We start from the raw sequence: 22614 nt of genomic DNA, 5'->3' as shown, positions 1-22614 counted from the left end.
ACACACACACACACACACACACACACACACACACACACACACACACAGCTTCAGCATATGTATTTTTAAACATTTTTTTGCGCCTGTAACCCTTGGCTGCAGAAACGAAAGAAAAAACAAAACAACAGGACAGAAACAACTTGCCATTGCTGCCAAGCTCACAATATAATGTAGACACTGCTGTTAATCCTGCTAACACAACCTGTTTCTTATGTAAAGATAAGTTTAGGGTTGGTTCAACATTTAGTGAAGACAGACTACAGAACTATTCAATATGTCAGACACATGGCAGCAACTTCAGCCCCCAACCTTTGAACCAGTTCATTTGAACAATATTCCTGCAGAGAGGCCGACATGGGATGGAGACAGCAGAGATTGTTGATGTTTAAACTCCACACCTTAAAGAAATGTGGTCCCTCTCGCTCCCACTTTCTGTCTCTTTATGCATCCATGAGAGATAAGAGATAAGAGCCTTCATTAAATGTTATACGTTTATTTTTAAATAATTTTGCGGAAGGAATTTAAAGTAATTCTTAGTTGCTGTAATTCTTAATTCTTAGTTAAAATCTTAACTTGCAGTGATTGATAAGATTGATTGATTCAAATTACGGGGTTCTAAATAATGCTAAATCAACTTTTTGGTAAGCAGCTGAACTTCTGATGATTATTTGTTCCCTGTACATTCCATGGAGTAACAGGTGATTTTGGCGTTTAAACTGGATATTAAACATAATCCCAGGCTCACAGCACAGTGTGCACAACTCTGGGTCTTCATACACACAGTCATGCAAAGATAGTAGTCCCGACAGCCTGACAGGACTGGTAGTAGGATGTAAACACTAAGGTGGTGCTCTCACATGCCGTGGAAACGTGACATCTTGGGTTAGGCTCTAGCTGAGGGCCTTCATCTTCCCACCGCTCATCTCTCTCATGTGACTCTGATCTCTCCAACTATGATACACATAAACAGCTGAAACATGCAGTAAATGAGTCTATTCTCGTCTTTGTTGACGCAAAATTGAAGTAATGAGCAGCGCCGAACCGGTAATCATAACACCAGAGCATCCGAGAAGTAATGTGTTTTGGATAGAGACCCGGATAAAGGTGAAGCTGTTGGCTGACTTTGTAAAATGCAACTTTTACTGTTGTCGCCTGTTGAGTGAGGAAATAAAGGCACCGAGAATGAAAGGCCAAACATTCATTCTACGGCACGGTTCAGGATTAGGTGCATGTGCTGTATTTAAATGAAGCAGCAGGGCTTTAAGGCCACTGTTCTGCACATGCCGTGCCCAAGCACTCTCATCCCCGCTCTGCACCTCCGTCAGCCTCACACTGAATCTCATTTACATTCTGTAACCCTCGCGGGCAGCAACATCTGCAGGAGCTTCACATGATTCAGCTGCAGGCAAACTGTGACTGTACACGGGGTTCTGCAAAATGAAGTGCCACTCCAAGTCCTGGAGCTTTCGCAGGGATCGTAACTGTAACGCTAAATATCACAGAAAACAGTGGAGTATGTATCTACTAGGGCTGAAGTGGTAATATTGATTATTTTCATCAATATTTAGATTATTTATTGTGGGTTTTTATTGATTTTAGGGGCAAAATTCTTCACATTGAAATAAACGCCACTGCTTTTACTTCTTTGTGCTACATTCCTGCTAAATTACAAATCTTTGCTTCGAATTAAGACCGGTCCGTATTCACAGTTCATCTCCTAGAAGACAAATAAAACCAAAAAGTTTTCCCCAAAATCAAATCAACAGAGCGCTGCTTTCATTTGAATGTTGTGCTACATTCCTGCTAATTAACAACTATTTGCGTCTTAAAAAGACTTTTCCTCAAGTAATAAGCAATCGGGTTACGTCAATGTCAAGATAGACATGCACAGCAGCAGACATAATCCTCATAGATTAACAGTGAGACCTGTACCGTCTCAGATTGATACATTCCACAGGATTTACTGGTGGTGGGGATTATCTACATTCAATTTCTTCTTCCTTCCAAAATCACTGACAAGTGGAAACAGTGAGGGTGGAATAAATAACTGCAAATGAACAGTATGACTGTCTCGTGTGTGTTTCCTTTGTATTTTCCAGTTCACACTACAGCTGCTCCAGTGAATCTCCTCTGCAGCACTCACAGCACATGAAAACACCAGCACTTGAGCTGTTAGTGTTGCGCTTTCCTTGAATGGGACTTTTTCTTTAATGAGTGTGACAGCATCCACTTAGGGAAGGTGTTTCCACTGCAGGGCTTTAGAGCAGCACTAGGTTCTAGACTGCAGCGTGTCCCGTCTCCGTGCTCGTTACAACGCACCGCCGACCGCTTCTCAAAGAACACTGCTCTGTTTGGTAAATATAAATATGTAACGTACGACATTATGAAGGTGTTGCTGGAAGCAATGTGGCTTAAAGTTATTTCATTATGACTCGGAATCAGACAACCCGCTATGTGTTTGTAGAAAGAGTGACAGAGAGAGGGGACGAGAGGAAGGTGGGCTTTGCTCGCAATGTATCTTGTCTGTTATTATTATTAATAATAGTAATTTAAATGTCAACGTCATAAATGAAGCTTTGAAGCGTCAAACCATTCGGTACAGCCCTAGTTCAGTCTCTCCTCAGCTTCGTTCAGTACAGAGGACAGCGTGTGTGTCGGTGATGCAGACGTGAAACCATGACGGGCAAACACACCCTAATCTAGTCTATCATTGAGATCATCATCCATCGGCCCTGTAATGCCTTTCTTTTTTAGCATGCCATATGCAGTTTACAATAATAACGGGGCAATATTTTCAATCAAAATTCAAAGGACCTATTGCTTCTTCGAAGCTTCTTTAAAGTAATAGGTCCTTGCTGCTTATTGCTTTGTTTTTGAAGGAGCGGGGCATGGTGAAGCAAAACAATATGATTGGTTGACACTTCGCTGTGTCAGTGGAGCGCTAAGTGTTGTAGATTTGTGGTTTCATACCTTAACTGTAATTTTATTTCACACCCCTTTAATCCAACATGTAATGCTGGCTTTGCACTGAATACAACATCCCTAAATGCAGGAAGAATCAAAGTGATGTGCATTACAGTCAACAGAAACCAGTCATACAGTGTGTGGAATACAAATCACAGAAATATTTCCTCGCTTTGTCTCTATTACCCTGAAAGGTCATATTGATTCCCCGGTTTACCACGCCAGCACTCGACGGCGTGCGGCCTGAGATATAAACACAGGAAACTGCAGAATTTCAACAAGTGTAACACACTGCCGTTCTCTCTCAGTGTCAGTGCAATATTTCACATCTCTCAGTGTATCTTTTCCCCTATTATGGCCTGCGATCGCTTCATTTTCTCGTTTTTCTTCGTCCCACTCTTCTCTCTCTCTTCCTCGCCGTCTCACGACTCCCTTCCTTCCTCTGTGCCAACGTGCACAACCTCAGACAGCCTGCACATGCCTGGGGAATGAGCATTAAGTCCGCTATGTTTATTCAGTGGAGGTAGACTGCATGACGTCTGGCTCCTCCACACGAGCTATGTTTGACATTTGGCCAAAGCACAGGAGGTAGTGCATACACAGACGGAGATATCGCAGTAGACTTTTACAAACACATACAACATATTGACCATTTATATCATCACGATCTTGGGACTGCCTCACTCCCATATGTTCTAAACCTGAGCCCAGGTTGGGCACCAGCGTCAGGGTTTCTGAGAGTAGCCATCGACCTTAACGCCACTCAGCTTTAATCACAAGCTTCAACTGGAGAGACACTTTAGCAGCTTCACGGTCCCTGAAAGAGCCTGGAGGGGCCTCTTCCAAAATGAACAGCTAATTAGTTAACTTTGCTGCTTCAGAGGAAGGAGTTTTTGGCGCCGCTGTTGTTTCAAAGTCTTGTGAATATGTCAAAGCAGCTGCATAATCCGTTCTTAATGAGCCCGCATGAAGGTTTTGGCAGTAATTGATGGGGTGAAGGCACAGTCGTCCCGCACTGACAAATTTAGAATATCAGAGCAGGAAAAAGCGCTGCGATCAAGTAAACCTGTCAAATGAAAATTTGTATACATCTCGTGTGTATGTGGATGATTAATATTAAGGAACGCTACAGAGCACCTCGTTACTCACAAACATCAACAATCATCCAGTCATCCAAGGAAAAGCAATTATTCAGGCCGAAATGTAGAATAGAATGAAAGATGTAATATAAAGCACAACCTATCCTGTAGAGCAGAAGTTTGAGAGATTGTTTAACCAAAGTCTGGAAAATGTACAAAATAAACTTCTATTCTTCTCTACAATGGCTTCTTGACTTAAGACAGGCGCAGACAAAAGCAGCTTCTCTGTTCATTCTTCGTCAGATATTTTATCAACTGTTGCCAGCTAGCTGATAACAAAATTTCCAGCTGACTTTCTTTGGTTTCCAGGTGACTCAAAGAGCATTTGATGGCTACATGCCTTGAGTGCCATGTAATGATGCAACAAAGCAGTTTCTACCTTACCTTAAACTTTGATAGTGTAACATCCAGCAATGGTCCTCAATGGGGCTTTTTATGATGTAACCCAATAATAATGTTGATAGCTAACTCCTGGACCTGGCCCTGGGGGCAACGCTGTGGTGGCACTGTAGGTAACTGGTAAGCCATCCTCCAAACTCTTAACATGCCAAGCATTGCTCTTTCCACGTATCCATGTTCAGAATTCTAAAACCAGCTCTGCTGTGCTGGGTTACAGTTGTTCAGCTATGATTGACAAATGGTCCATTGTTGTCTTTTCACAGTTTCATTTTTGTCAATGGGAGTACATCAATGGACACCCATTATGGGGGTCAGCGGATTTGGGTTCAAAGTCGGAAAATCAGCTGAACACCGCTACACCTGCAGCTGCTTAAACTGAGCACAAACCTTACGACTAGACAACACACAGAGAGACTGGTCAGTAACGACTGGAGTTATGCTGGTAGACAACACAGCAAATCCTGCAAGGATGCCACCTGTTGCGTGTTCTTGTACCAAAACAAACATAAACAATAACCAGCAGCGTGCACTGTTTATAGTCAGTGCAATTTCGATCAGTCATCACACCATAATCGTATCAATAATCTTTACCGACAACAATGTTGCACATCTGGGATGAAAAGCAGCGTTACACACAAAGCATTCCCCTTCCTTACCTTTCTCCACAGTGGTGACTCCCATGGACGGCTGACTCAGGCTGGCCCTCGTCTCCCATTTGCCCTCGTCGGGGTGGTACATCTCCACTGAGGCCAGCGGGGTCTGCTGCTGGTTCATGCCCCCGAGCACCATCACCTGGCCCCCTAACGCCACGGCCGAGGCCCCCGCCCGCGCAGTGGGCAGCGGCGGCAGCTGGCTCCACGTCTGGCTCTCTACTTCCAGGACCTCAACGCTGTCCAGGGGCGTGCCGGTCTCGTTGCAGCCCCCCAGCACATAGAGCAGGCCCTCGTGGTAGACGGGAGTGCTGTAGACGCGGCGCTGTGACATGGGGGGGGAACTGCTCCCAGTACAGGGACTTGACAGGACTCACCGCCATCTCCTGCACAGGCATGTCTCCAGGACAGAGAGGAGGGGACACACCATCACACACCGTGTCGGGGAGGAGGAAGAGGGTAGAGGGAGGGGGTCGAGTTACGGGGCTCGTTTCTGTCTGTTTGTCTGACCGCCTGAACCCTCGAGTCACCAAAGGGACAGAGACAAGGGGACGATGGATAGATGAAGAGTGGACAGAACAGGGAAAAAGAAAGAGAGAGGCAATGAGGAGAACGTCTAACTCGCTCCTCAGCCAGATGTCACGACTCCCTCTCTACTCAAATGTTTTATTCATCCTGTTGGTGTTTTTCGGAGACTTCTGCCCTTCAATCCCCCTCTATTCCTTTTTCCTCCGGCTCTCTTCTCTCCCTCACTGAATTCCGCCGGGAGGTTATTTTGGTTAAAGTTTTGGCTTGAGTATATTCCTGGAAAAAAAAAAAAAAACTTCTTGAAGAGGGTGTCCTATAGGGCTTAATACTTAATCCCACAAAAACCTCAACGTCAAGAGTGGAGGAGTTGAAGAATGAACCAGTAGGGAGATGGCACTGGATCAAAGACCCGGGAAGAGGGAGTTAAGGAACACTGACCTTCACTATTGCCCTTTTAACCCAAGGGAAAGCCTTAATGGCAGAGAAGTTTATACCTTCAAACAAAAGGAACTTAAGGTCTGTGAGTCCCCCTCAGCTGGAGCTCCACAGTTCTATTTGCACCCTGGTGATAGATCCTACAGTGAAAAATAAACTTAAATCAATGAACTAAAGTCTTTGAATGAAAACTCTACGGGAGTCTAATAACTGCAAGACTTCCTTGCCGTTTAAGAAAGATCTTCTTCTCTTAATTAAACCAGGATTCCAAATCCCTGAGCGCCGTTCTATGACTCGCTGTCAGGCACAGGGCCTTGTGAGCCGTGTGCTTCGCAGCTTCCTGGCAGCTTTGGAGAGGATGAGGGTCCCTTGGCGGGACCCGACCTGGAAGAAAAGACAGCACAGAATTAGATGAGGAATTGGAGTATAAATTAAGAGCTAGAATCACAAACTTAAATAAAAGCAGAAAAATAACATCCTGTTTTTGTGAATATGTCTTATTGCTATACTGACTAATTAGGTAGCATCCCAAAAAACGCCCTGCAGTAAAACTAGGCAAGGGTTTGCGCGTTTGTGTGGGTGCATAGTTTTGGGTACAGGTGAGACGATAAAATACAATTCAGGAAGTCCAGTTTGAGTAACAGATCCATGAATTTAAAGGTTTATTAGATCAGATGAGGCAGAATGGCGGCGATAATTATATTTCAGACAAAATGTGAACCATTCTTTAAAGCAATGTTTCAGCCATAATCTGTATTTTTACAACACAGTAGCATTTAACAACTTGATACGCAAATCCAGCAGAGCAGCATCGCTACATTCAATCAAACAACCTATCAAATAGAACAAATTGTGCAAAAATAAGTGTTAAAATATCTGATATAGAGGAAGGCCTCTGTGTTACTTGAATTATATCGACTTATGACAACAAGGTCGGTCCATCTGTCAAACACAAAGGTGACAGAGATTAAGATTGTGGAACTAGAACAAAATTAGTTAAATTCCCAATTGTGAGTTTGCAAAACTGTCTCTAACTCAGAAGCAGACAGAATGAAAAGTAACCCTGACTGGTATCAACATAACAGCATGGCACTCAAATTACAAAGCATTTTGTAATCAGAGTCACATTTATACTGTTGACAGCAATGAGATGTCTGGTTGTGCATGAATAGGTGCGTGTGTGTGTGTGTGTGTGTGTGTGTGTCTGGCGGAGACATTTAGCAGCAGAGGTGGAAGGTATAGAAAGTACACCGGTATGAATTTGCCCTACGGTGTCATTTCTGACTACACTGTGCTGACTGGTAGATGCTAGAGATGCACGGATCACTCGACTGCAGATCTTGTCACATGTGCCACACGATAGTTTTTACGTTCACACAGTGGCACAACGTCACAACCACACAAACACAACACGGGTCGGAGAGTGAAGAAGACTATAGATTAGAATAACAAAGTCAAAAGATAACATTTAGATTGACTTTGGGATGGTTTAGATTATGCCATACAGTTGCCATACCAGTGCTCTACCCCTTCAGAAGCATTCATATTGACATTTTGGGAAAAACAAATATAACATTATATATACACCTTTATTGTTCATGCTTCAAAATCATACCGTAAAATAAATTTCAGGACATACCGCCAAGCCGTATTTTGCAGGTGGAAAGAGAGAAATAAAGCAACATAATATTCTGTTCCTCAATTTCTCCTCTGCTGTCCTCATCTTTCAGCACAAACACACACTACATGTATATATTCAGTATATACAGGATAATACTCTATATTTATAATTAATGAAGCCTTCTTCCAAGTCCCAATTAGTGGCCTGAACCGCACGGACATGCTGACCTTTTCCAAGTGAGATGGCAAGAGAAAGGAGGACGACATCAGAGAGGTTAGTGTGTCCGGACCGAGCAGGCAACCTCCACGCTGAAAAATGACGCCAACACAGGAGTGCCAAAACTGCAGTTCATTGATTGGCTGCTTGAGGCTGGCTCCAAAAGGGAGTCAATCCCCATAGACCCCCATATTAAAACATGTTAAAGAAGAAATAAACATGTTTACAGCTGGTACAAAAAACGGTTTTGGTCTCTATATCTATCCCAATTCATGACAACTAAATGGGGGGGGGGGGGGGGTACAGTTATATTTAACTCACCTCTTTAAATTATATTCAGGCTTAAAGTTATTAACTAGATATAACTATAACTAAAAGCGAGGCCGCTTTGAGTGACAGGTGGGTGCTGTCACTAGCTGTCTGCTACGTTTCACTAGAGTAGTAACGCTACCGTGTACGATTTTATGTGACAAATAAATTGATTCATTTAATGAAGAAGTCATAAGCTCAAGCTTTTTCCGTTGGGTGAAATTCTAACATTAGTATTTATTTTCATGTAGCCTATATGTTAGCATATTTACCAACAGGCTACAAACCACAGGGTTAACTTTAGCCTGCTAGCAACAGCCTAGCTTGTTAGCCTTAGCTAGATTGGCAGCTTCGAGCAAGTTGGGGCATGTTTCAGCAACCAGGCTTCATTAGGCCGGTCTCAGCTCCATCTGCACTCCACCAGAATCCACAAGTCTGCCATCGGCCTCATCCACAAACAGCAGCCGGACCAAAACTCCTATCACAGTGAGCACTCAACCCTCAATCATAGATTATAAACGTGGAAGTCAACGGTGACACTGTACGAGAGCAGTTACCACCAGCAGATGGATCTGATTTATTGACCGCAGCATACCCTTGTGTAAAATAGAGCTTACTGCCTATACAACGTGGCCACTTATGGCTATTGCAACATACGCGTCTCCTGTCCATGTCTCTATCTTCAGCTTCTCCCTTGTGCGAGTGGGTGGAATGAACAGTATGCTGGCAAAACAACAAAAGCAAATCAAAGATGTGAGACTGTGAATGTGGATGGCCGACCAGTACACAGTAATCCCCTTATGACGAGTCCCCAACTGTGGATTGAACCCGAACAACAAAAGGCATGATATGATCTGATACAGGCAGTGCAGGGAACACACTGCTGCTGCACCGCAAATCTCATAGCAACCATTTCTGGCACCATCAGGGGTTTCATGTACTTGCCATTATTAGCCCTTATTTGTTATTTGTGTACAGGTATAATATGGCTGTGAACAAATAAAAGCTGGATATCTACTAACCAGGGAACAATTTCTGAAGAGCCATGTGAGAGTGTCATGCATTTAGTTTGGGAATTGGCTAATCCTCTTTCCTGTTTGATATCAAAAGAAGAAACTAATTAGCTTCTTAAAAATACATCAGGAAGTTTGCTCTTGTTTCTTTGTTTTAAAAACTTGGTTACATATTTGATCTTTACATAATGCAGTCTCACTATAAATGTATTTGAGAGAGAGAAAAAGAGAAATTGGTTGGTAATGTTTCAGTAAGTTATTGATAATAATAACACAATTGTCAATGTTATGAATGAAGCTTTGAACTAGTCGGTACAGCCTGACTTTCATACTTTCTTGTGATATCCATCACTGTGCACTTTGTCTTGTTCGTTTCAGAAGCATCGTATGTTGTATCTTTTCATCCTTGTCAAATATCGGTTAATTCTGTAAACCAAGCCTACAGGCTCATCTTTCGCAATCATCACCATTGCAATTTGTTTCGTGTTTCAAAACGTTTTTGATGTCAAATGATTAGTTCTGCATCATGTCACGGTTTTACCACCTGTCATGCCTCTGCGCCCCACTAAGGGGATGCGCCCAACCCTTTTAGAACTACTACCATTTAGCCTGGAGGCAGGACACACTGCATCCCGTTACTGTTTATTCTGTAAATAAACTGAAATGTAAAAACAGCAAGAGTGACATGCTGGAACACTTAATGCAGCCACATGGCGACAACGAAGCTGTGCCTGAGACGAACACTGTGCGGACAAGCTTTTAAAGCTGGTATGGTTTGTGTTCCGTCTATATCTCAGTACATTGTATGAATACTGTTGCCAGCACATGTTGATGAGAATATGATGTGCATCGGCATTGCAATGCCTATGAAGGCAACTACATAAAAATGTTTTAGTTGTTCTATTATTTATCAGTGTTCTGTGATTTTGGGAGGCAAGCCTACTGCTTTGTTCAAATATAAGGATTCTGCCACACACATACTGAAAAATGTGGGTAAATATTCATGGCTGCTTGGTAACATTTGATGTACCATATGCAGGTTAAGTCTGGCTGCTAAATTTAACATCTAAAGCTTGTCATATCATAAAATGCTCTGCACCCACCTCCTCACGCCTCCGAGAAAAAAAGAGACATCAGTCCTTCCTGTCTCTCCTATCGCTCTCAGTCTTAATGTCTCTCTGCCCTTATGCTGTGTGCTTGATGATGCCACAAGCGGGTGACTGAAAGGCCAAGATGAATTTTTAATTGCTTGTGTTGAAACCATTGTAGGTGTTTCTTTAAGGATCTAATTGAGCTGTTTCATTATACAACACCAGAAGGCTAAAGAGTAAACAAGGTTCTCCCAATGCTCAGCATCTAGACAGTATCATGCTCTCTGGTTATCATCTTTAAATTAATCGTGTTAGAGCATGTGTCAGGATCCCTGTCAGACCAGACACCTCCCATGGCCACACAGCTGCAGCCGATTACCTCCTGCAGGCTGACACACCAGACTCAGGTCCCACTAACGCTTTCCCTGGCACTATATAAACTCTGGTCCTGCAGTCTGGGGGGGGTCAGGTCGTACCGTCTTTCACCCGCTTCAACCCCGTTGCATCTTCGGCTTCGAGTGCCTGCCTCCGGTGTCCATCGGTCCGGGAATCCCCCGTGCCCTCCTTTGTGTTTACGGACTACTCACCGCCACTCTGCCCTCCGTGGTGTTAACGGACTACACACCGCCGCTCTGCCCTCTGTTGTGTTAACGGACTACTCACGCCGTCAAGCTGCCAGCTCTCCGGTGTCGAGCCACGGGACTCACACCGTCGATCTGCCTACTCTCTGGTGTCGGACCACGGGCTCCACACCTTCCTGTCTTCTTAATTCAGGCTAAATAAAACCTGTTTATACCAACTTCTGTCTCCTGTGGTCTTGCTATTGGGTCCTAACCGTGAACTCCCGTGACAGCATGTGTGGCAGATGTGACTATGACCGAGACTCCCTAGGGTGCTCTGTCCCTACTAGTAACACATGCTGACAGCCTAGCGCAGTGAGCCAACAGCACAAAAGGAAATATGGATAACATTTACAGCAGTATGACTCTTTCCAGGTCCCGAACTTCGATTTTTACTTTTGGTTAACACGTTTTACAAAATTACCAACTTAATGCATTATTAACCCTAGCCCTCCTACAGCTTCCCTGGAAGCGGTGCGTATGCAGCACAGTCTGCACCATGACACTCTTCAGCTGAAAATGTGTCCCACTCGGAGCCTGAATATGGGTTTATGGTTACATAGGAATCTTGCCCGCAGCAGCCATATATATATATATATATATATATATATATATATATATATATATATATTGAACGCTTGAGAAAACTGTAAACCATCGAAGTCCTATAGAATCTAACTCAGCACTCTAGCAGGGGAATACAATAATGGGCTGTAAGGCTGATGGATTTCTATGGTTGTAATCGAAACCCTGCGGGGCCCTGGTCTATCCTTAGAAACAAACAGCGGCAGCTAAATTACTGGTAAATTAGTCTGAGATACCAAACTGCTGTTTCACCAACCACTGACACAGTCAAGATGGTATTTTGTTTTGTGTGACAAATGAGGGCGGAAGACAGGCTAACTGATCAGAATGTACATTTAAGTAACAAGACTGTTCTGCAGCACAAAGCGCCATCAACACCAGACACTTCTCTATCTTTTCTTAGCATAGAACCAAAATAGGACTTTTACCGTCATCCTTGGACTTTTCTCCTGTAATATAGAGCGTAATGAGGGAGGGACTTTGCAGAAGTCGGCACAAGGGTCTCTACTAAGATAGGAAATGTAATCATCATCTGGCAGGCCTCCCATGAGACAACAGCAAAATCAGTGGCATGTTGCCAAAACCCTCGTGGGGATACTTTAAAAATATGCCTATCAAAGTCATAAAGCTGATGTGGCTGATGATGGTAAGGACAGCTAGAACTGCTGAGTTACAATGAGTAATGGAAGTCCCATACTAGCAAGTATTCAATATTAAAATAACACCTAAAGTCTCTGGGAGATCAGGGGATGGCTGGCAGTCAGCATCCTGTATCGATTAAAGACGAATCAAACCAAATTCCTCCATGTGTAGACTGAATCCCATAGTCAATACTAACATTTTAGTGACAATGAACAGCAAGAGAATGATTACTTACTCCACAATATTTACCAACAAGCTTAATATGAAGCAATTGCACTTAAATGGCTTATTTTAGCTTTTGGAACAGCTGCTTTGTTTTTATCATTTGGCACTCAATAATGCTTTCAAGGAGTTTACAGAGCTTCTGTAAAATTATAGAAAATGTACATCCAAAAGAAGAGAGAGACAAAAATAGATATAAATACCTCAGACTGAAGACACATATGTTACAATACCCCTCAAGAGGCCACAATGTATCGGCAGTAAGCTCTATTTTACACAATAACTTGTAGAGCTGTACCGAATATCGTTTTTTTTTTACATTCAAAGCTTGTATTGAGGCTTTCAAATGAATCTTCGAGCTAGAACGTCTGGCTATTGAAACCACTGACCCATGAATACATCACACCTAATTTAAGTTCAGCCTTGAGCCAGAAAGTTACTTACAGTGCCGATGTTTGTGCAATAACAAAGTTTCTGATCTAGCTTGGCGAGGAGTGTTTGCGATGCACCAATGTCACATAGCCAGACCTCAGTCTAATCAAGCTCTCAGAGGTCTACACATTCTGACTAAGATTTGGAATAACAAACCTCTGAAACCTTTATGAGGTTGACGGTCGGGCTGTCACAGATATGCCACAGACAAATACCTCGATGTAATTACATGACATAAAACCAAATGTCAGCGCATGTATCGAACATTAGTCAGTTAGCTAACAGTAGAATGCTGTTAGGTCTCCTAGACAGCTTCAGTTGTAACACCTTCTAAAAATATTACAATGATAGGCTAATATAAATAATTGAGCTAACTGCCAGTTTGCTAACTGACGTTACACCAGAGACTTATCACGGTGTCACATGAAGCATGAAACAATTTAGCATGTACAGTATATACACACAAAAATAAATAGATATTTACATTTAAATATATGTCATCGGTCCATAAAAAAATATCAAACGTGATAGTTTTAATGCTGTCTTATTCTTAATTCCCAATGTTTCTTATCGTGGTGCCATATTGATGAAGTTTCTTGATAAAAAATTCCAAAATTTGGTTTGAGGTCTGCACATCTCTCATGAATGTGGAATTGTCCAAAATATTTGATTAAATGTAGAAAATAAAAAATCTCTTTCCTTCTCATTATTTTCAAAACATGTAAAAATGGCTTTCTCCTGAAATTGTATTGTTTGCCTGGTTGTTCTTCTTGGAATAACACTCAAACATGGCGGAGATAAAGAGCTATAAATGATTTAGACAAGCCATAGGAGGATTTCAGTTTAAAAAGGGTTTAAAAAAATAAATCCCTGTTGGGCAACATCTACCAAGCCATTGTTTTCTGTATTCTCCATACGGTACTATCACCAGGGACATGGTTGGTGGCCATGGAGTGCTTGGCGCTGTGTTTTGCCATTTAATTTAAATAACAATCAACAAACTGGATAGCACTTACTGAGGCAAAAGCATCTGGCTGCTACTCAGATGAAAAAAAGACATCACAATGCATCCACTGCCACCATCCATAAAATCGTTTATTTTTCTGTCCCCTATGTCTCTCACAATCAAAACGATCATGGCAGTTTCCAGTCTCCAGTGATGTCGGCGGCCTCTTAAATCTGTTAAGAAAATGGTAAAAGCCCACATTTGCTTTTATTGCATATTCTCATGGTGGGAATGGCTCACAGCGAGAGAGATCTGTCTTGCTAATGTGTAGCCTACATATTAAAGAGGACGAGTTTCTGTGATCACACTCTGAAACAAGTGAATTTCCCTCGACACAATCCGTGACAGAGGCAATAAAAGTCCCACTGATTCGTGTGAATGCAGAAATGTGCTTATATCGTCTTGAAGTAGTAATAGGTGTTTATGACACTAGCATTTAAATAATAGCCTAAGTAATGGAGGATGACATTGTGGAGGTGATGATGAGGGGAAGTGCAGAGAGATAATGATGGATTATAATTGCTCAAAATCAAAATGCTGGTGAACAATGCTCCCAGTGGTTCGATTGGTATCTTTACCCCGCTCATGTCCTCAAATTTCATTTCCACGCATTCTAATGAGCATCAGGGTGAATCTTTAATTACTGCCTCGTGAACGAGTTGAATATGAATCACGGTGTGACTTAATTCAGTAATAATGCTGTGAATGCTTCAGAGGCAGCTGAGCTTCCGAACTTCTTACAGGCTTCGAGCCACAGATGCTGACAATCGGGACAGAATGTCACAATTACACATGATCTCATTTCAAATACATCAAATGGTATTTCAAATTGAGGGAGCGTTGGCTTCTTTTCAGTTGAAATCAATAAAGGAACCAAAAGAACAAGGTTTGTATATTAAAGACATGGAAATCAGTCACACAGCAGCACAGGAGATGGCTGCACCTTTCGTTTTTCTAGAGGTAGAGTAAAAGCACAATAAAGCACGGCATCGTATCGTGAAATATATATACCTCAAGTTAGCAGAGTTTGCAATTTAGCAAGTGTGTCTTGAGTCGCCTCGCTGCCTTTCTGCTCTGATTCTAGTTTTCATCCTGACAAGCTAAACCTAAAGTGTATCACTCGAACAACTCGCATTACAATACAGTTGGCAGAAAAAAAACGTTTGTAGGCTAGCAACCAACCTCGATATTGCTAGCTGATGGCCTGAGGTTTTCTGTTGCTCTTTGGGTTATTTACTTCGCTAAAACCAACATTGGTGATCCTGGATAACAGGGATCATGAAGCTGGTTATCACCCGTCTCTGTTATCACCAGCTACAAGCAGAAGAGGGGGGTGGTTAACCGCTCTGTTACATAATCCTTGACGTTGCATGACACACCTTTGGAAATCTTCGGCATGAAACTCTCCGAGTTAAATCATCAGTATAAAAGATGAACTGCATTGGAAAATATCTGGTTCTTTGATTTAAAAAAGTGAAAGACACAAGCCTATATACTTAAATACTTTAAAAAAACATCCGATCACAGAGCTTTAAACTCATACACATGTGCTGTGAACGGTGGGAGAAAGCTCAAGATTACAGTGTTAACTAAAAATAATCTGCAGTTTAAATCAATTGGTTTTAAATTCTGACTCAAGTTTTGATCAATTCTGCAATTACATCCACCAACAGCCGCTTCTTTGACCATGACATATAACCCCGCCCTAAAGCATCCCCTGCTTTATGGTCTGTTTGACTCTAAATGGACCATAATTTACAAAACGAACATCATGCTGTGTTGAAGAAGACTTGAAACTAGAGATTGAGACCATAAACTCATGTTTACAATGTTTACTGAGGTAATAAATCAAGAGAGAAGTAGAGCCATTTTCTCATAGACTTCTATACAACCAGACTTCTTTTTGCAACCAGAGGAGTCTGTGAGTATAAGAAATCCACAAAGGAGTCGAGGAGTTGAACATCTCTCTCAAGCTCTTTTTTCACTCTTCACACAATCACTTCAGGCACCTTTTGGTTCTGCAGTCGAGTGCCACACCATGACTGCCTCAGTGTTGGGCTCTACGGGTTGTTACAAATCCATTTGAACCAATGAATGCTCATTTATTCAAGCTTGAAAGCTGACGACAGCAACAATAAAAGGAGGATGAGAAGATTCTATTAACTTCTCATCTACAGTATGTTCATATATTTTAATTGCGAGGCTTTCCCTCGGTTTAAGTGACAAAAAAAATGGCACATGACATTGTTTCCATGTGCCGTTCTTGATTTGCGGTGAGAAAGCTCGTTAAAATCAACCTCGTTCCACGAGGAAAACAAAATACACTCATGACAAAAATGAATGGCAAATTGATTGCACGAAAAACAACAAAAAAACGTCTCCAGTGTGTAAAGGCCTTTAGCAACTTCACTTCTACAGTTATTTTAACCCAAACCACCATCTTTTCTTTAACGCAAAGTAGTTGTCTTGCCTGAACACCACGGGGGCTTCAGCAGGTGCACTGGTGGCTCCTGTTGCTGGACAATTCTGGGAAAACAAAATAACTTTTCGGAAGATATCACACAAACAGTGTGAGGACACGTTGTCTTGTTATACACAGAGAAAAACATACAACATATGTGTGGGGTAAGAACACATTCACGATCAGAAACAGACAGAACACATAATATTCTGTTATTGTCAATTAAGATATTTTCAACCAATGTTAGTCTCACTAATGTACTGGGTAAGATATGTCCTAATATGTGGTCAAAACAAACGCACTAGATGTAATAATACCTGAAATCACACGTGCAGAGTTCAAAATAAAAGTCAGTCGACTTGTCAGCTGAGTCATGCCAGCAGATCTCGTCTCTGAACAGGATGTGTGCCAAAGTCTTGAGACATCTTGTGCAAGAGAAAAGGTCGAGTATGTTTGTGTTTCACTTCCCACAACTCAGTGCTAATTTCCTCCTCGCCATTCCATCGTGAAGGCTGTTTTCTAACACGCTGAAATCCAAGTCCACCCCAAAATAGTACAAGACAGCTATTCACTGTACCCCCCCCCCCCCCTCTTCTCCTCTCCTTCTGCATCCCTGCTGCATCCCAGGTTTGATGCTGCTTGTCATTCATAATTTATATCTGACATTGTGTTCTGGTTTCCCACTTCCACATCCTTCTCCCTTGGTTCATTGCTCCCTTGAGATTACCTCCTCCTCTTGCTATTTCTCAGCTCTTTTATAATTAGCTTCTAGTTTCAGTGCACTGTTTCGTGACTGATTTAACCGATGTATAATCTAATATATCCTTATCATGGCAAACTCTGTAGGTGTATATTATATCTGTCTCTTTGCTAGACTCTTAGTACTGTTTTTATGCCGAGTCAGCTTCCCAGTCTTGCAAGACAAATATATAATTCACAGCGTCATTTTGAAACGCTGAACCCCTGCTTTCAAACAGAGGTAGACAAAAGCAGCCTCTCATTTCATTTCCTGCTGGCAACCGTCAATTTTGTCGACTAAGATGACGACTGCATGTTGTATTTAAATGCAGCCAGCCGAAATTAGCTAATTGACGTAAGCAGTTAACTCCACGTGTTGTCTGAAAATGTCTCCGGGCTGACGCGTTTTAAAACAGGAACCCTGTAAAAAAGGGTGTTACATATGAACGTGATGGCCACATACATAAAATCAATCAGACGGGCTGGTTACACGTCTCAATATGGAATAGACAGAAATAAATCATCAGTTTTATTCTTGTTTTTTCAAAGGAGCAAGTTAGCCGTAGTAATCTAGTACATTAACAGAGTAGTCATTCTTATTTATACAGCCCATATCACAGATTTGCCTCAAGGGGCTTTACAATCTGTACCCTCTGTCCTTAGACCATCGATTCAGAAAAACTCAGATGTAGACTATCCAGTATAACTCTTACTCGAGCCTCATGTTCACTGTGTTGAAAGAGGAGAAATCCAAAGCTTGGCTTGCCTGTTTATGGCTGACAATATATGATAATACACTGATTATCCAATCAGTGTTTGGGGAACGGGTTTAGCAGGTCAGTTGGTTGCCTAATTTGTTTTTGGACAGAGAGTACATTTCTTATTTCTTTCTGAATAAATTGGTGCTCGTGATTTTTACCAACAAAGACAGCGTGTGGCTGGTTATTGCTTTCACCTCGAGTCTGTGCGTGTCTCGTCATAGCAGGAACTACTGCAGAGGCCGTTTAAAGGGCATTGCCAGGTGTTTATTTTTCTGTCTGTGGACACATTTTGTGAACATGATAGCGTACCAACCGTTCAAAAAATGTAGAGGTAGTTGAGTTAAAAATGAAGGCCGAGTTTGAAGATTGCTGTGGTACGACCAAGGGCGCCTGAACTAGAGGGGTAGGAAGTGGGAAGGGGCCCATTGCCCCTGGTGCAATGTGGCGTTGCGACTGTTGTGATTCCATCGCAAAATGGTCTGGTTGAGTAAGTTTTTTTGCTTCCCCCCCCCAAAAAAAAAAACACAAAAGGGTGATTTTTAGGATTAAGGACACCTGTGGGTTAAATGGTCAAATATATAAATACAAAATGTTAAGTTGAACCAATGATTGCTACAAAGCGAGCTGTAAAATCTATACCTAAAGTATTTTGAAAGAAAATATCTTGTCATTGGACACGACCGTCATCCCATCACTGTACGACAACAGGTTTTTATTGCCACTTACTGCTAGTGTGCCGTGTACGTTTTATGACTGATGAGAGGAATTCCAGAGACAGATAGCTGAACTTAGCTGGTGAGAAGGCCTTAGGCAGGTTATCATGCAAACACACATTCAGAGAGCAATGCAAGCATGAGATGAGGTCTAATGAGAAGTTTGTATTCACAGGGCTTAAAATACTCCCGGCAGATCAGGGACATGGTGTAAATGATGTGCTTCATTTCAGATTTAGATTCCAGTCTTTGATACAAAAACTCGAGCTGGCGTTCAGTTTGTGTTTGCTTCTCGTAGCGCACAAATTGGTCGGGAAGCTGAGTCCTCCCAGGCTGCTGGACTTTTGATCAAAAGAGATGGAGAAAATATCACTGTGGCTCACACAGATGCAGCCACGTCTGAGCATCATCACAACGGCTGGCTGCAGAGGCTCAGTCCGTGTCTCTGAAGGTGTGTGTGAGCGTGTGTCTGCCTGAATACTGTTCAGGTCAGGTGTATCCAGAGAATCCTCAGTAAAACTCTGCTGTTGATGAGACAATGTATTTTATGTACTTCGTTTAACTTCCATGGTTTAACTTGTGTGCTTGATAAGGTCTGTCAAAGCCGTTTGCAAACCGTGTGAACAAGCTGCTAAATGTTTCCTCACTATACTAAAAGGTACTTTCAGATAGCGATCGATTGCCACCACTGTCTTCAAATGTCAACCTGACTACAGTCATGCAACCGGGGTAAGGGACCATATCCAGCTGCTGCCGTCTGGAGCTTTTTGGGTTGTACTTGCTGCCACAGCTCGCCTCGTGACCATGGCAACCACACCAACAAGGCAGGAGATAACTTTACTGGTATCTGAAATCCCTGAATCATTAGATCTCTTCATTAGAGCTGATGATCGGGCCCAAAAAAGGATCAGGCCAGACCCTAACATGAACTTGTGTAGTTTCTGCACAAGCCCCACAAGCCAGAATAAAAACCTGAATTTCAGCTGTAAAAATGAATACATTATAAAATGTATTATAATCCCAAAAAGCACATTAACGTTTCCCCAAAATTAACACTAAACACAAAGTCCGTCTGAGGCTGAAGGGAGTGTCGTCAGTCTTGCAGGTATTTAGTCATAAAGCAAAGTATTGACACTAATTAGAACGTTGACCTGACGGTGGCATTGGATGAAGCATTTTGGGATCATAAAAGTTTTAACAACTCATCCTGAGAGGACCACGTAGTGTGTCAAGCTAATTTCACTGAAAACCACAACTGTGAACCTCATGGTGGCGCTAGAAGAAAAGTCATCAGGCTCCAGCATCTGGAGACCATGAAAGTGCAAAATGTCATCCATCAGATAGTTTCCAGGATATTTCAGTCTGAACCAAAGTAGTGGACCGACCAACTATCCCTAATAAAAAGGCAGCAGACGCAGCTCAACAGCGATGCCGTGCAGTGGGTCTCGATAACTCACGCACATTTTATTTAACCAACAGTCCTTGTTCATTCATTTGTTTGCATCAGTTATGAAAACAGTGTGCACACAGACATTAAGAAATCACATATGTCTTCTGTAGGTGACTTTATCATAACGAGGGTGTCACTGGGGTGCTGACATCCCTGGATTAGTGAGGTAACAATCTGAATTACACAATAATAACTGCAGGTATACAGGTATTTATCAACAGCAAGTACGTTTGGTGTGTGTTGCCTTGTGACAAACACTAACACTGTATTTTGCAGCCATCAAATCCTATGAGTCACAAAATGAGTTGAATTATCGTAATTACCCACAAGCCCAAGGCAATGGGCCTTCACTGGTACGGTGACAGGCTTGACAGTCATTTCCATCAAGGCTACTCAACAGGATTAAGATGTCTAGCTCTGCTCAGCTGTATTCTACTCACGCCAAAGACATTTCCTTTTCACTGCCTGGAGAACTAAAGGCATGATATAGCTAATGCACATCTCTTGCTGTATGCTAGAATAGTTGGGTGTGTATAGCTGTCATCCGAGGACAATGCGCTGCCATGTACAAGAAGATAAATGTTGTGTAGAGCCAGCCGTCACTGAAGACAAGCCTGTGCAGCTGAATCCAGCATCTTCACGTGGAAACGATAGAAAAATGCAAACTGCATTAAAGGCCTCGAGAAAACATAGAGATTATTTCCTGCGGGGCCGAGTTGAAAACATTTGCGTCGAGCTGTTAATACCCTCTGAAGTGTTAAATTGGATCCCAATGTTACACTGTGAATCACCCCAATAACACCGCCAGGGTGGTTTGATAGAGGGCTACATTTTGTAGGATTGTCACTGCAGCTATTTCTATCGCTCTAAGAAAACACAATCCTTTTTCAGTGTGTTTCAATAGTGCACTGATACAATAATACCTCCGGTTCTGATCTGGCTCAGACAGAATGGCAATGAATGCTTTTCTGAAGCAATATTGTGGCTGCCGGGTGGCATTGAACTGATACCCACTGCTGCTGTCCTGTAATAGAGTCTGGGTAATAATAGAACAAGGCATTATCTGTTGGATAAAAGTTGGGTCTTGTAACATCAGTGCAAAACAAACGTGATGTGAATATCTACAACCAATGACATCCGTATCAAGCGGCCGCTGCCAGGACAGAGAAATGGGGCCAGTGTGGAAGTGCGTTAAGGTCCAGAACTGATGGCCACAAGCTACGCTGATCCAAAGACAAATTTAGGAGTTTAAAAGCCATTCAAATGTCAACATCTTTTTCAAATATATATACATTGTATGATGAAAAGTACTTCTTCTGATGTGCTTCATTAATATTATGTTCAAGACATTAGAAGTTAATCCAAGACTTCTTCTGTTGGATTAGTTACACCAATTACATCTTCAAAGGATGTTTTTATCCAGCCTTTTGGAAAGTGGAATGTTTTAGTTTGATAGAGGGCCACTTAGCGAGATATATCCATGGCCAGAACTCTAAGCCCATAGGCTTGGATTCTTCACAAGTAATACCGCATTGTTGTTAACCGACTTAGCCTCGTAGACAGAGTAGCTCAATGGGGTTGGGCGATCTTCTCTATTGTCAGATTGTCATATCATTAGTCTATTAAAAGCAAGCAACACTGAACACAAGTGATGTGTTCTTTTCATCTTTTTTTTTTAGCTCCAGTTACAGTCAATCATGCTGCACATTCCACTCAACGAAGACATATTTATATTTCATATGTATAAATATATTTTCTACCAATTAGATACGGCTAATATTTCCAAACAATGTTTGACACAAAGCCTATTTAAGGGCACAGGTCTTTGCTCAAATAACAGTTGGTCGGTATGTGTACTGTGTGTGTGTGTGTGTGTATGTGTGTGTGTGTGTGTGTGTGTGTGTGTGTGTGTGTGTGTATTTGTCCTGTGCATATTTCAAGAAAAGTTCCTCCAATCTACGTCACTAAAAGACGGGCAACGTCGAAATTGGTGCAATTTGGACATGCAACACCTTCAATATTAATAATCTTTTGAATAAACCAGCGACATCGTTCTGTGACGGAGCGGGGGCGGGGCTTCAGAGCTCTGCAGACTGTGCCTTGTGTATACTCCATAGCAACCTCCATTAGGTAGCAACCACTTGTTGGGAATAACATAGCCTCAAAAAGGGGTTATCAGCAATATGTTGGGAACGTAAAGGAGCGTGTTTGGGTTATCAGCATCTAAGAAACTAAATTCTTGACATCAATAGAATTATTAATGTCAGTAACAATTATTAATGATTATTAATAATAACGGGGCACCACCCTGCGAACAGGGACCAATAACCAAACGATAAACTAAGTCTCATAATTAGTGTTCACTCACAATGTCAACAGTCTGAGTACTATGACACATTCAGAGTGAAAGTGAAGGTTTAAGTTCGAGCACAGACCACATATCAGCTATTATCACAATACACATGCACAAAGTATTCACAGAAGCTGCTCTTTAAAATATAACAGTTTATTATGTTCTAATACTAATGATCTAGTCAACTAATATCTAAACTAACAACTATACATTTATGAGCACGCTATCTAAAATCAACAGACTATGGAAAAGAGGGGGGGGGGGGG

General features: G+C 42.0%; 1 protein-coding gene across 1 annotated transcript in view; it reads right to left on the bottom strand.

Moving 5' to 3' along the window:
• Positions 1 to 5799, bottom strand: part of klhdc8b (kelch domain containing 8B) — a 115333-nt gene extending 109534 nt beyond the window's left edge. The window contains 2 exon segments of the mRNA XM_031876546.1: positions 5159 to 5492; positions 5494 to 5799. Coding sequence (XP_031732406.1) covers positions 5159 to 5492; positions 5494 to 5550 — 391 coding nt within the window. The 5' untranslated portion in view covers positions 5551 to 5799.
• Between the last annotated feature and the right edge of the window lie 16815 nt (positions 5800 to 22614).

The sequence above is a fragment of the Anarrhichthys ocellatus genome, unplaced genomic scaffold (assembly GCF_004355925.1).
Source record: "Anarrhichthys ocellatus isolate YVR2014 unplaced genomic scaffold, GSC_Weel_1.0 scaffold111, whole genome shotgun sequence".
Classification (NCBI taxonomy): Eukaryota; Metazoa; Chordata; class Actinopteri; order Perciformes; family Anarhichadidae; genus Anarrhichthys; species Anarrhichthys ocellatus.
The sequence above is the reverse complement of the archived record's forward strand: the minus strand, read 5'-3'. Positions and strand labels throughout refer to the sequence as shown.